The sequence below is a fragment of the Strix aluco genome, chromosome 2 (genome assembly GCF_031877795.1).
Source record: "Strix aluco isolate bStrAlu1 chromosome 2, bStrAlu1.hap1, whole genome shotgun sequence".
Classification (NCBI taxonomy): domain Eukaryota; kingdom Metazoa; phylum Chordata; class Aves; order Strigiformes; family Strigidae; genus Strix; species Strix aluco.
The window spans coordinates 137176607-137189998 of NC_133932.1; the positions used below are offsets into that span (position 1 = coordinate 137176607).

The 13392-nt window shown below is 52.1% G+C and overlaps 1 protein-coding gene across 1 annotated transcript in view; it reads left to right on the top strand.

Annotated features, from left to right (window-relative positions):
* The window catches only part of CLPB (ClpB family mitochondrial disaggregase), a 96977-nt gene that overhangs the window by 33329 nt on the left and 50256 nt on the right, over positions 1-13392 (top strand). Inside the window, exons 4-5 of the mRNA XM_074816588.1 lie at positions 2117-2220; positions 8874-9002. Coding sequence (XP_074672689.1) covers positions 2117-2220; positions 8874-9002 — 233 coding nt within the window. The remainder of the gene's footprint in view (positions 1-2116; positions 2221-8873; positions 9003-13392) is intronic.

Here is a 13392-nt window from a genome sequence, read left to right on the forward strand (position 1 = left end):
TGCCAAGAGGAGTGCGGATGAGGCAGGAAGGTTGTGTCTCGCAGGAACTGTGCTGGTGGTAGGAGATGATCTCACACACTGGCCCTTGCAACACGATCAAAAGTGGTGGATGAACTGAAAGAAGATTCAGGCCAGTTGGAGGGATTTGAGGGGTAAAGAGTGAGCACATCTGTGATGGGAGAGGACTTCACATCCTCCATTAGTGATATCTGAAAGTAGATGAGGTGATCCCCATCCTTAGTACCAGTTCTAACCATCAGGTATCTAATTGGATTGTGTGCAACTCAAAGTGTTCAAGAAAATCGTCAGTGTAAAGAGCTCCTGACTACACTGAAATGATGAAAGGTCATAGCTGGTAGTTGCTGTTTGATGAGTAAGATCCAGTGCAAGTCAACCTCAATATTTTGAAGCGAAGGGTGCGGTTGAAGTACCAACATAAGTAACTCCCTGTGCTCCACGGGAGATGGCGGGGGATCTCCTGGCTCCCAGCCTGGTGCTTTGCTCATGAGAAGTAACTTTGTGCGTGGTGAAGCGTGTCCCAGTGGGGAGCTGGCCTCTATTGTACTGTGTTCAAGGAATAAAATAACCACCTTTTATTCCGCTAATGCATTTAAGGGGTAAATGGGAGAGGAGCTTAAGTTAAATTCTAAATGTGACTTGACAAGACACAGCCTGCAGATACGTGTCAGTCAGTCTGCAGTGCCCGTCGCTGTCAGCCCGTGAGCCGTGTCACCAGTGATGAATGCTAGCTAACGAGTTACTGTCTAGTTGTCATGGAAAGCTTGAACTCTGGAAAAAAAATTAAGAATTAACTGGCTTCAAGCTGCTTTCAGAGGTGGTGCGAAATCTAATTCTTGCCTGATGATTGTTTGGGTTCAGAAGCAGAGATGGAAGACTTCCACACCAGCACGGCCTGGCTTGTATGTCCCCTGTTACCTCTCCTCTGCAGCGTGGTGGTGACTTTATGGCTCGTAGCAGAGCTGTAGTCCGGGGTGTCCTGCCTGCATTGCCATAGGACCTGCCTCTCCCATGGGTCCTGCAGCTGCAGTGTAAAATAATGGGAAGTTCTTAGAATCACAGAATCCCAGAATCATCGAGGTTGGAAGAGCCCTTGAAGCTCCTCCAGTCCAACCATGAACCTCACCCTGACCGTTCCCAACTCCACCAGATCCCTCAGCGCTGGGTCAGCCCGACTCTTCAACCCCTCCAGGGATGGGGACTCCCCCCCTGCCCTGGGCAGCCCATTCCAACGCCCAACAACCCCTTCTGCAAAGAAATCCTTCCTAAGAGCCAGTCTGACCCTGCCCTGGCGCAGCTTGAGGCCATTCCCTCTTGGCCTGCCGCTGGTTCCTTGGCTCAAGAGACTCATCCCCCCTCTCTGCAACCTTCTCTACAAATTCAGAGGTTAAACCTCTTTCAGAAGTCGCGGCAGTGCCAGGCTGGTTGCAGAGGAGCAGGCTGTCTTCCATCGTGATTCATACGAATTGTCTGGTTCTCAGAGACGGGGATTTGCCTGAACTTCATGCAGCAGTCAGATGCTTTTCTTCCAGAACCCCATTTAATTAATGCAATAGAAATTTATTTTTGAACTGCTGAGGTTGGTGCTTCCTCCTGTGAAGGCAGAAGGAGGCGAGGAGGGACTAGTTGTCTCTCATAGCCCATGTGGGTGCAGGAGATGCCTTTTCATGGGTGGCTTCCATCAGCTGCATTGAGGCAGAGACACCGTGAAGGCCATAAATTGTAGGGTCTCGGAGCCAAGGTCAGGCTCTGGCTGTGGCTGGGGATAGTTTACACCACTGAGCCAGACCTGCAAAGCTACAAGGACGTTTCAGATTCCCGCAGTGGGCTGGGAATACGACTCACGCTGAGGGTCTGTTCTGTGCGGGTTGTTGTGGGAGGGCTGCGGCCCCTCAGTGTCACCTCTGCCCCCAGTGCCTCCCACACCCAGCTGGGTTCAGACTGTTGAACTGTTTAATTGTGGTTGTTGGTTTAACTTCCCTTCGCTAGCTGGCGGGGTTTGAGGAGCTTTCTGAGCCCTGTCTCCCTTCTCAGCCTCTGAAGGGCTTCAGTTACTCATGTCCTACCTCTGCCTTATTTTTGTTCTGATTTGTAACAGTGTGGTGAAGATCCTGCTCGCAGCGAATGCAGATCCAAACCTTGGAGATGATTTCAGCAGCGTGTATGAGACTGCCAAGGAAAAAGGCCTCCATTCTTTGGAAGGTAATATTGTTTGTGTGCAGCTACCTGCATTTGCTTTTCGCCTCCCAAAATTTTGTTCCCTGGCTTTGAAATGGAAATTTGACCTCGTTATTTTTTTAGAGCTAGCTTCAGCTTCCATTTAAATGCAGAGTAACTGATGGTACGTGGGTGAGGGTACGTCTGAAGATGAGAGAGAAAACATGATGTAGGTGTTTATGAGAAGCAATCCTTCAACGTCCTAGAGATAACCTGCTTTTACATAGCCAGAACGTAGCAAAAAAGTTGTAGATCGGAGCATCGTCCTGTTAACCCACATGCAGCCTCTTGCTGGGGAAGGAGGAGGGTTCGGGGCAGTATAGTCCACCAGTAGCCTTACTCTGGATCTTAGAAATAAATATAAAATTAAGAAAGACTCATCTAGTTGAAATAAATCTGAATGATGTCACTGGTTGCAATTACTGCTGCTGATTTTTGGGCAGGCGTTGGCGTTAGCTTTCAGCCCTTGAAGTTTTTACATGAAAATGAGAAAATATTTTGCAGTGTCTTCATCGTGTTATGACTTTTCTTGGCCGATGTCTCAAATTCCAATCTCAGCCTAACGTTATCCCCGTTGCTGGGGTGCTGATGCAGACTTAAACTCACAAGAGGGTTTGGGTTGAAGGGACCTTCCAAGGTCATCTGATTCAACCCCCCCACCACAGGCAGGGATATTTCCACCAGAGCAGGTTGCTCAGAGCCCTGCTCTGTTTATTCAGACTGATTTAAATTTCCCAGACTGTTTCCACTTTTTATGACGATAAACGGTGATTCATTTGCTTGGCTTTGTGATCTCAGGGGGGATCTTGGTGCCCAGCTGCATGTTTCTCAGATGTTTCTGGTCCCTGGGCTGGCAGGAACTCTGGCAGGACCTGACCTTGCTAAAACATCCCCGGCTCTTGCCTTACCCACACCAGAAGCCTCTCCGAGCACCTTGCTGACCCGCCGGGCTGGGCCCTGAGCTGGCAGAGCATGGCCCGCGTCCCCGCCATCCCCCTCGCCCTGCCGGAGCTCGGCCAGCTGCCAGCACTTGCCTGCCCGGGCGCTGCTGCATCCCCGGGGGCTGCGTTTCTGGGCTCTGATCTCCGGTGTTGAGGGTAAAGCTTTTTCTAGCTGCTGTAAGGAGAGAAGTGGAGGAAGCAGCGCCAATTGCCCGGAGATTTTGGTTGTCCTGCACGGTTTGCAGAGCCAAAATCAGATGGTGACATGATCCCTTGGTCTGTCTTGGGATGAGTGGCTGGAGAGCTGCCAGTCAGAGAGGGACCTGGGGGGGATCGATTGATAATGAGCCAGCAGTGTGCCCAGGTGGCCAAGAAGGCCAATGGCATCCTGGCTTGTATCAGCACTAGCGTGGCCAGCAGGGACAGGGAAGGGATCTTACCCCTGGACTCAGCACTGGTGAGGCCGCCCCTCGATTCCTGGGTTCAGTTTTGGGCCCCTCACTCCAAAAAGGCCATTGAATGACTCGAGCGTGTCCAGAGAAGGGCAACGGAGCTGGTGCAGGGTCTGGAGCACAGGTGTGATGGGGAGCGGCTGAGGGAACTGGGGGGGTTTAGTGTGGAGAAGAGGAGGCTGAGGGGAGACCTCCTGGCCCTCTGCAACTCCCTGAGAGGAGGGTGCAGAGAGGGGGGATGAGTCTCTTGAGCCAAGGACCCAGCGGCAGGCCAAGAGGGAATGGCCTCAAGCTGCGCCAGGGCAGGGTCAGACTGGCTCTTAGGAAGTATTTCTTTGCAGAAGGGGTTGTTGGGCGTTGGAATGGGCTGCCCAGGGCAGGGGGGGAGTCCCCATCCCTGGAGGGGTTGAAGAGTCGGGTTGACCCAGCGCTGAGGGATCTGGTGGAGTTGGGAACGGTCAGGGTGAGGTTCATGGTTGGACTGGAGGAGCTTCAAGGGCTTTTCCAACCTCGATGACTCTGGGATTCTGGGATTCTGTCTGTGCCTTTTGCCTCCCCACCAAGAGCTGAAAGCTCTCTAAACTCTAATGAAGGTGCAATATTTGAACCTTTTGCAAAACACAGGTCGAGTTAAGAAGATGAATCAGTGAGGGGACAGTTTTGACAGGGCGTTACTTTATTTTTAAAAGCTCCCCGCTCCCATCCCTCACTGCAACCCACCCGTGCGATAGACCTGCTCCTTGATGGAAGTGAGAACATGCATCTATCAGATCGCTGTAGCAGCGAATGCAAAATGCATGAAACAACATTAAAAGATGAGCAATGGAATGCCAATACATAATGCATGTACATAGACTTTATTTAAGACAAAGTATATCAACCAATAAAGTTAATTGTTTTTGTCTGCATTCATCCCCCTATAACATTATATATTTTGGGGGGGAAGAAAAGATAAGGCCACTCAGTAAGAAGTTGCATTAATTCTTTGGTTGACATGTTTTATTAAAAAGAATAAATTCAGTTGCATTTTTAAGAAGAGAGGGAGAGAGAGAAACTGCCTTTGTTTTTTACTTTTTTTACACATTTACATATTTCGTGTATAAATATTTTTTCATAAAAACATCCAAATCGAGAGGGTATGCTCCACAAACACTGCACAAAATATATTACAGACATTTATATGGATGGCAGGAAGGGAGACAGAGGGCTGAAAATTTCCAGGCACCCAGTGATTGATGGTAGACGAGGCTTCCCCTGACGCTTTATTGAGTTTCCGATGATTATCTCTCTCTGAGACATTTTTTACAGATGACGGCCGAGCTGTCACAACGGACCATGGGGGAAAAAACCCAACAATAATAACACTTTAATCTCTTTACTGCACTGCTCCCTAGTATCTCAGATTCATCTTCCCTGACGCACGCAGTTCATTATCCTGCTCCTCCCTGGGTAGGAAATGACGACAAATAAATAAATATACATACTCACCCTGGATGCTTGGAGAAAAGACCCAGGAAAGGAAAGGAGCCAGGGCATTAATTGATCTTCTGGAGGTACTGCGGTTCATTAGTGGAGATGCTGGGCTAGGGCGGCATCAGGTATTCATTGCAGTGTTTCGCTTTTCTGAACTTTTCAAATCTTCTGGAAACGTGTTGGGAGCTCTTTGGAGGGAAGGTGGGGACTGCCCCGCTGTGGGTCTGCCGCCTGCTCTGCTTGCTTTACAGAATCCCAGAATCATCTGGGTTGGAAAAGCCCTTGAAGCTCCTCCAGTCCAACCATGAACCTCACCCTGACCGTTCCCAACTCCACCAGATCCCTCAGCGCTGGGTCAGCCCGACTCTTCAACCCCTCCAGGGATGGGGACTCCCCCCCTGCCCTGGGCAGCCCATTCCAACGCCCAACAACCCCTTCTGCAAAGAAATCCTTCCTAAGAGCCAGTCTGACCCTGCCCTGGCGCAGCTTGAGGCCATTCCCTCTTGTCCTGCCGCTGGTTCCTTGGCTCAAGAGACTCATCCCCCCTCTCTGCACCCTCCTCTCAGGGAGTTGGAGAGGGCCATGAGGTCTCCCCTCAGCCTCCTCTTCTCCACACTAAACCCCCCCAGTTCCCTCAGCCGCTCCCCATCACACCTGTGCTCCAGACCCTGCACCAGCTCCGTTGCCCTTCTCTGGACACGCTCGAGTCATTCAATGGCCTTTTTGGAGTGAGGGGCCCAAAACTGAACCCAGGAATCGAGGTGCTTTGCTGGGACAAGCTCAGAGCCCTTTCAGGTTCTTGATGGTGAAGTCCCTGAACGTGGCTTTACTGAGTTTTGGTTACAGACCTGCTCACCTCAGAGCTGAGCGCACCTCCAGGAGCAGGATTTTGCCCACAATTTGGGTGGTGTTGATTCCATGGGAGACAGCCCATGCCAGCCCCTCCATCGCCGGGGCTCCGTGGTGGGGCTGTGTGCTTGTGGGATCTCTCAAAGTTGGGAGGGTTGGGAAGGGTCGTGGCCAGGTATTGCCCCCTTCCCCCAGCTCAGTGAGGGCTTCTTCAGTCTCCATTAACTCTGCATTGGCCATGACAGTCTCCCTTTCCTCAAAAATTACAGAATCCCAGAATCCCAGAATCACCTCGGTTGGAAAAGACCTTGAATATCATCCAGTCCAACCATTAACCTCACCCTGACCATTCTCAACTCCACCAGATCCCTAAATCAAGATATAGTGCAGTGCCTGTCCAAGCTCACGGCCCTGAGCGATAGCGTCAGCTCATTATAACAAAATGAGGGTGGGCTCTGCCCTCCTGTCTGACGTGAGAGCGGGAGTTCTTGACTGGGAAGGTCGACTGGTTCTTAACTGGGGTTCTCGACTGGGAAGTGCAGAAGCTCTTGGTGGCCATGACTGCCCGTCTGGCCAGGCCTTAGGTCAGGCCTTACTCCAGGGCACTGAATGCTCTCAGGGCTGATATCGTGAAGGTCCCGTCTCTGCTCCCACAAATCTCCTTTCCCACCGAATCAGCAGCGTGGTGTTTCCTTCAATACCTAGCAAGAGCCACTTTATTTTTTTCCACTGTTCGTTTTCGCTGATGACCAGAGCGAAGGGCTTAAAAACCAGGAGGTTTTCTAATACCTGACCCTTAGACCAGCTGCAGAGGAGTATCGGTGCTGCAGACCCCTCCTGTGGACCCTGGGTGCTGGAGCCCACCCCGGACACATGCACTGGTCTGCTGGAGACTCCCAGAATTAGGAATTTCCTTGAAATCCAAGCGATGGTGGGCAGGGTCACAGCTTCTGCTCGCAGACATCACCACTGCCTTGTAGTAATCACTGAGTTTGACCCAGCGCTGAGGGATCTGGTGGAGTTGGGAACGGTCAGTGTGAGGTTCATGGTTGGACTGGAGGAGCTTCAAGGGCTTTTCCAACTGAGATGATTCTGGGATTCTGTGAGTATCGGGAGTGATTTTCTCCTGGCTTGGGAGAATATTTGTTCCCATTGCAGAAAGAGCATCTAGAAATAGGTCTTTGATTAAGAGCGTTGGCAGTGGAGGCACCTTCACCTCTCCCACCACGCATCCGGGTCTAAGCTCGCATGGGACCGTTGCAGACGTCGTTCAGTCTGTGCTCTGCACATCAGTTTGATTTAGCACCTTCCCCGATCTTCCTACTTGGCACTTCCGATTCTGATTTTGCACCTGCTGGGGAGGGTTTAGCGTTTGAGTGGGTCTGTGTCACTGCGCAGTCCTTCTCCTGTCCTCCTGGGAACGCCGTGGCCCAGCTTTGCTCTGGCCCACAGGCACAAGTCGTTGAGCTTTCCCTTGTGCAGAGTTTCTGTTGCATCCTGGCATTCAGTAGAGCTCAGGGGAGCAAAAAATTATAATTAATCAGCTTTAGAAAGCAGCGGTTTCTGTTCAAAGAAACCTCACCATTTCTAGGTCTGATTTCACAAAACCTGCCAGGGCTCGGTGTAATTGCATTTGCTCAGGGGATTCCAGGCTTCCTACTGAGCTGGAAAATGTGTTATGATGAGTTATTTCCATCCTGGGAGCATCGAGGAATACACCTCACGGAGCACGCCGTGTGGGTGGCTAAGCAAACACGGGCTAAAAGTCCCAAAGAACAGCTGGTTTCAGCACAAACCAAAGCTGGCAAGTGCGTAGGTATGGACAGGAGCAGAACTGAGTTGAGTATCATGCTCTGCGGCAGGTAGTACTTCTTGGTTAGAAAGGAAGCGTTTTTGGAAGAGTTCCTGCTTTTCAGTGGCTACTTCTTGACATTTCTGGAAAGTGTGGAGTAGAGATCTGGCCAGGCTGGAGCGATGGGCTGAGGCCAACTGGGGGAATTTCACTAAGGCCAAATGCCGGGTGCTGCCCTTGGGCCACAACAACCCCCAGCAGTGCTACAGGCTTGGGGAGGAGTGGCTGGAGAGCTGCCAGTCAGAGAGGGACCTGGGGGGGATTGATTGATAATGAGCCAGCAGTGTGCCCAGGTGGCCAAGAAGGCCAATGGCATCCTGGCTTGTGTCAGCACTAGCGTGGCCAGCAGGGACAGGGAAGGGATCTTACCCCTGTGCTCGGCACTGGTGAGGCCGCCCCTCGATTCCTGGGTTCAGTTTTGGGCCCCTCACTCCAAAAAGGCCATTGAATGACTCGAGCGTGTCCAAGGTCTTTTCCAACCCAGATGATTCTGTGATTCTGGGCGGAGGAGCTGGGCACCTGAGCGGTGGGAGTGGGGAAGCTTAGCCTGACCCAGAGGAGTTCCCCCAGGCATTCCCAGTGGCCTGCTGTCCCACGGGCTCGCTGTCAGCCCTCAGCCCCACCGCCTCTTTCCTCTTGGTTACAGCTTGTAGGTTTTGGTGACCCTACTGGCCAATAAAAGGGGAAAAAAAGGCAGAAGTCTCTATATTACTTGCTTGTGTTGACTCCTGATTTCACTTTGAAAGTGCAAAAAGGCCACAGTTAGAACAAGGCTGAGAGGTCTCTGGGCTTTCTCCAGCCACCTCCTCCCCTGCCTGGGCTCTGTGAAGGCCGTGACCAGCTTTGTGGGAACCCTGTTGTCTTCACCTCCACTGCTGCTCGGTAGCGTGGGGATGGCAGCCACCAGAAACCCCCACCGGGGTCTTGATTGTCTCCTGGAAAAGGCCATCAGGCCCTTAATGAGCTTCCAGAGCTGGGGGGAGGTGGGTGGTGCATGCTGCTGGTGCACGTTCAGACAAGCAGGTCTTGACTATCTCCGTGAGCTGAGCTTTCCTTCTTCTTCCCCTGCAGTCCTTGTAACCCGGGAGGACGACTTCAACAACCGCCTGAACGTCCGAGCCAATTTCAAGGGCTGCACAGCTCTACACTACGCCGTACTGGCCGATGACTACCTGACCGTCAAGTTGCTGCTGGATGGAGGTGAGTTCTGTAGCTCCGACCAACTCCTGGGCCAGGGACACTTTTTCTGAGTAGCCCAGTCCCACAGAACCGTCAGGCTCAGAGAAGGACCACACTCGTTTGTTGCCAGGATTAGATGTGATTCACTGTTTGCTTTAACCTCTTCAATTTTTAATTTCTGTGTTCCCGTTTGTCTCCAGTGGTTTTTCTGGCGGCTGTTCTCCTCTTAATCATTGAGTCTTCCCTTTCTTCCTGAAGTTTGTTGGGGATGCATCCCCTGGTCTGTCTGTTCCGTTTTGCAATTTACACTTTACTCATCTGTCATAGCCCTTATGTACCTTGTGGCATGGAATCGAAGAGCCCCTGCTCTGCGGGGAATGGATCTGCTCTGTAGACGAGGCTCTGGGTAGGTACCAGTACCCACATGGAACGGTTGAGGCTCAGGTGCTGTCAGTGACTTGGCAATGCAGCTTTTGTGAGAGTTGGGAGAAATGAACTTGTGTGGTTCTTGGTCATCCTGGTTAGAGCACAGACCTCTTCTCCTCACAGATCCTGCTTTACTGTCATCTCTTATGTACTCACAGCTCTAGATGACAGGTCTGTAGAGATACTTACAGTTGGACTCGATGTTCTTAAGGGTCTTTTCCAACCTCAGTGATACTAAAGAGATGAAAACTCATAGGATTAGAGCATCGTTCGGGTTGGAAGAGACTTCAGGAGGTCTCTACTCCAACCTCCTGTTCAAAGCCAGCTCAGCTGCGAGGCCAAACGCCGTTACTCAGGGCTTTCACCAGCTGGGTCGTCCGAGGGTGGACGCAGCCCGACCACTCAGAGCAGCCTGTCGCAGTGCTCGACCATCTTTGTGGGCAAAAAGTTCATCAGCGCTAGTAGAGGAAGAAAAGAAGATGCATTTAGCTAACAGAACAGAGATGTGCTGCCATGACAACAGGTTTTTATCTTTACCCTCCTGCTGATCTTTCCCAGGTGACATTTGTGTCTGTGTTACGCCGTTATCCAGACCCAGAGTCTGCTGAATGTGTATCTGCATCATAGAATCACAGAATCCCAGAATCATCTGGGTTGGAAAAGCCCTTGAAGATCCTCCAGTCCAACCATTAACCTAACATTGACAGTTTGCAGTGCTGGGTCAGCCCGACTCTTCAACCCCTCCAGGGATGGGGACTCCCCCCCTGCCCTGGGCAGCCCATTCCAACGCCCAACAACCCCTTCTGCAAAGAAATCCTTCCTAAGAGCCAGTCTGACCCTGCCCTGGCGCAGCTTGAGGCCATTCCCTCTTGGCCTGCCGCTGGTTCCTTGGCTCAAGAGACTCATCCCCCCTCTCTGCACCCTCCTCTCAGGCAGTTGCAGAGGGCCATGAGGTCTCCCCTCAGCCTCCTCTTCTCCACACTAAACCCCCCCAGTTCCCTCAGCCGCTCCCCATCACACCTGTGCTCCAGACCCTGCACCAGCTCCGTTGCCCTTCTCTGGACACGCTCGAGTCATTCAATGGCCTGTTTGGAGTGAGGGGCCCAAAACTGAACCCAGGAATCGAGGGGCGGCCTCACCAGTGCTGAGTCCAGGGGTGAGATCCCTTCCCTGTCCCTGCTGGCCACGCTAAGAGCCGCAGGGTGCTGTTCCATCAGCTACATCTGCTGCCGTGCAGATTGTTCTGCAGACCGCTGAGCGACTCCGTAGAGTTCTGCTTCCCTCCAGACCCGTGGCCTTTGTCCCTTCTGCTCCTCCCCCTGCAAGAATTTCACCTCTTCCCCGCAGGGTCACCTCTGCACCAGCAAGGAGCGGTGATGCTGTGCGGCATGTGCTTGCCAGCAGCCTTCAGCCAAAGGCAGCGTATGGAACGCTGGCAGTGTGTCCCTGCAGTGGACACCCTCTCCAGCAGCTGTCCAGCCAAATACTGATTTCTGCCAAAATTTTAGGAATGTCACAATCTTCCTGGTGTGGGTGTCTCAGGAGTTAATTCTAGGGAAGCGGGCAGGCAGGTAACTAAGTCAGGCCCAGGTAAGGTGCATTCCTTAAGAAAGCAACTAAAAAGATAATGGAAAGTAGCATCTGTGAAGGCTAAACATCCCCAGAAGGGATGAAGAAAAATAATTGTAGGAACACTGAACCCTGATGCTCATCTATACCATATGCTTGTTATCTTTCGCAAAGAGAAAAATAAGAGTGAAAGGTTGAGATTCAATACCACTGAATTCCAGATAACTCTGGGTCGGGATTTCTCTCTGGGAGGCTGCCAGATACCAGAACCCTGTCTCATGGCTATAAATTATCCCCAAAAAAAAGGAGCCACTGAAAGAAACGCTATTGCAAATGGATTTAGCCAAGGTTCCTCGGGGATTCTTGCAGAGAAGGGAGCTGAAAAGCAGACAGCTGCTCTGTAGGCTGTGGGAGCACATGCGTGTGGTGCCTGGGAAGTCCTCAGAAAAAAATATCAGCCCCGGTGTGGCCCAGCACCTTTGTCTGATGTGGCTGACCTGCCCCGTGTTTGCAGCGTCCGTAGACACCGTGTGAATGTCGGCTGCGCAGCCCAGCTGCACGTGTGCAGCAGCTGCTTGTCTGAGGGCGCTGGTGGGTGAAGAAACTGCTCCAGGAGGACCCTCTGAGCTGCCACGGGCGTGGGAGGAGTCAAGGGGGCTTCCCCCAACGCACCGATTGAGTGCTGGCGTGGAAAAGTCCTCATCACCGCGGAGCTGCGAGCAGATCCGAGCAGGGTGAGCCGGTGGCTCTTGAGGCTGGGGAGTATTTCACCCGTGGGATGGTCTGAATCTCAGCAGCAGTGTTTGCTCTCTAAAAAATGCCTAAAAATGCCAGCATGGGGTAGCTGCGAGGGCAGAGAGGCCGTCCTCTGGGACGCTGGCACACAGCCGCCGCGGCCGCGGGGACGTCGTATGTCGTGGTCATGAGCGAAGGCGATGGCGGAGCTGCCAGCAAGAGGCTGGGAGCTCTTCCTCAGCCTGGAAAAGCTGGAATAACATTTTTTACAGAGATACCCACTTCTTGTTTCTCCCTTTGACAGTCTCCTTGCAAGACGTGTGTATTATTAGCAGATTGAAAGTACTGAGGCAGCTGCGTGGTTATCCTGAGTACAGGTAAAATATGGGTGCAAATAGGTGAAGTTGGCACTAAAGAATTTCGCCGTACTGAATAAATAATTGCAAGTAGCAAGTCCAGCTCATTTCTGCCCCTGTCCCCTGCTCAGCTATCTGAGTGCTGTTACAATACAGGCCTCTCTTCATAGAGAGGACTCTGCTTTTTGTTCAAAAGCTATTTCTGTGTCTGTACCGCAGCCACCGCCGTCTTTGTGAGCGACCGCTTCCGCTCCCCGATGCTCAGAGACTTCTTTGTTCGTGGCAAAGTGTCTCAGCTCAGAAGAACTCGCTTGGATCGCAGAAAAAAAACGTGTAACGATCTGTCGGGCCGTGTTTGAGTACAGCTGAAGGGATTGTGTACCAGCTCGAGGGGAGAATTCTGAATTTAGTCAGGCGTAGCGCTAAAATGTGACGAGCGCTCATCACCGTTCTGTTCTTGATTCGGCCCCGTGGAAATCCTCCTGGGAATAGATTCAAGAGTCAAGTGAAAATCATCATCTTGCAGAGATGCGAGCGTGTCCCAGCGCTTCGATCCTGGGAGTAACAGTCAATGCCCACTTGGTGCATGACGTGAAAGTCCTTGTAGGGTCCCCAGGCAGAGTTTGCGGCGTTCCTCAGATTAATCCGAAGTCACCAGCCCATCTACAACATCCCTTTGCGGTCGGTTATGATGAAAATTTAGGAGGATTTACTCGCTAAATACCTCTCCCCTCTGTGTCAGGTGAATTCTTCGGAGCTGCAGAGTTACAGCAGACCCTTCCCTTCCCTTTCAGGGAGTTTTGCACGCCGCAGTTTGATTTCACGACTGGCGCCTGCCACGAGGTTTTCATCGCATTGACTGGGGCCGTTCCCCTCCTCCCGGTTCCCCGCGCTAACAAAGCGGCGCTCCCCGCGTCCTTGTTAGTATAATCTGTGATGAATACCCGGCCGAAGGTCTCAGAACTGGGGATCGAACACCTTTCACAGCGTGCCTGCCCCGGGCCCTTTGTGAGGATAATTTCCCCGTGCCGTCTGCCTTTGACACCGCGTAGGATGTCTCCGGTTTGCTGACATGGAACAGGCTCCCCTCGCTCCCTCCCTTCCACTTCCCTACACCTGCCTTTTTTACTAACTACCCATTTACTCTCCCCAACACTTCCTCCGCTCCCTACCCTGCCCTCGGGGCCAAAGCCATTAACTGCCAAGGCCCCTCTCTGCTAAAACAACCACCCTGTTGTGCGGCCCTGGGGTTTTTTTTAAGGGAAGCCCCCGTGCACTTGCCCCTCACCCCACATCCCTGGCCTTTTGTGGCCCATTCAGTGACT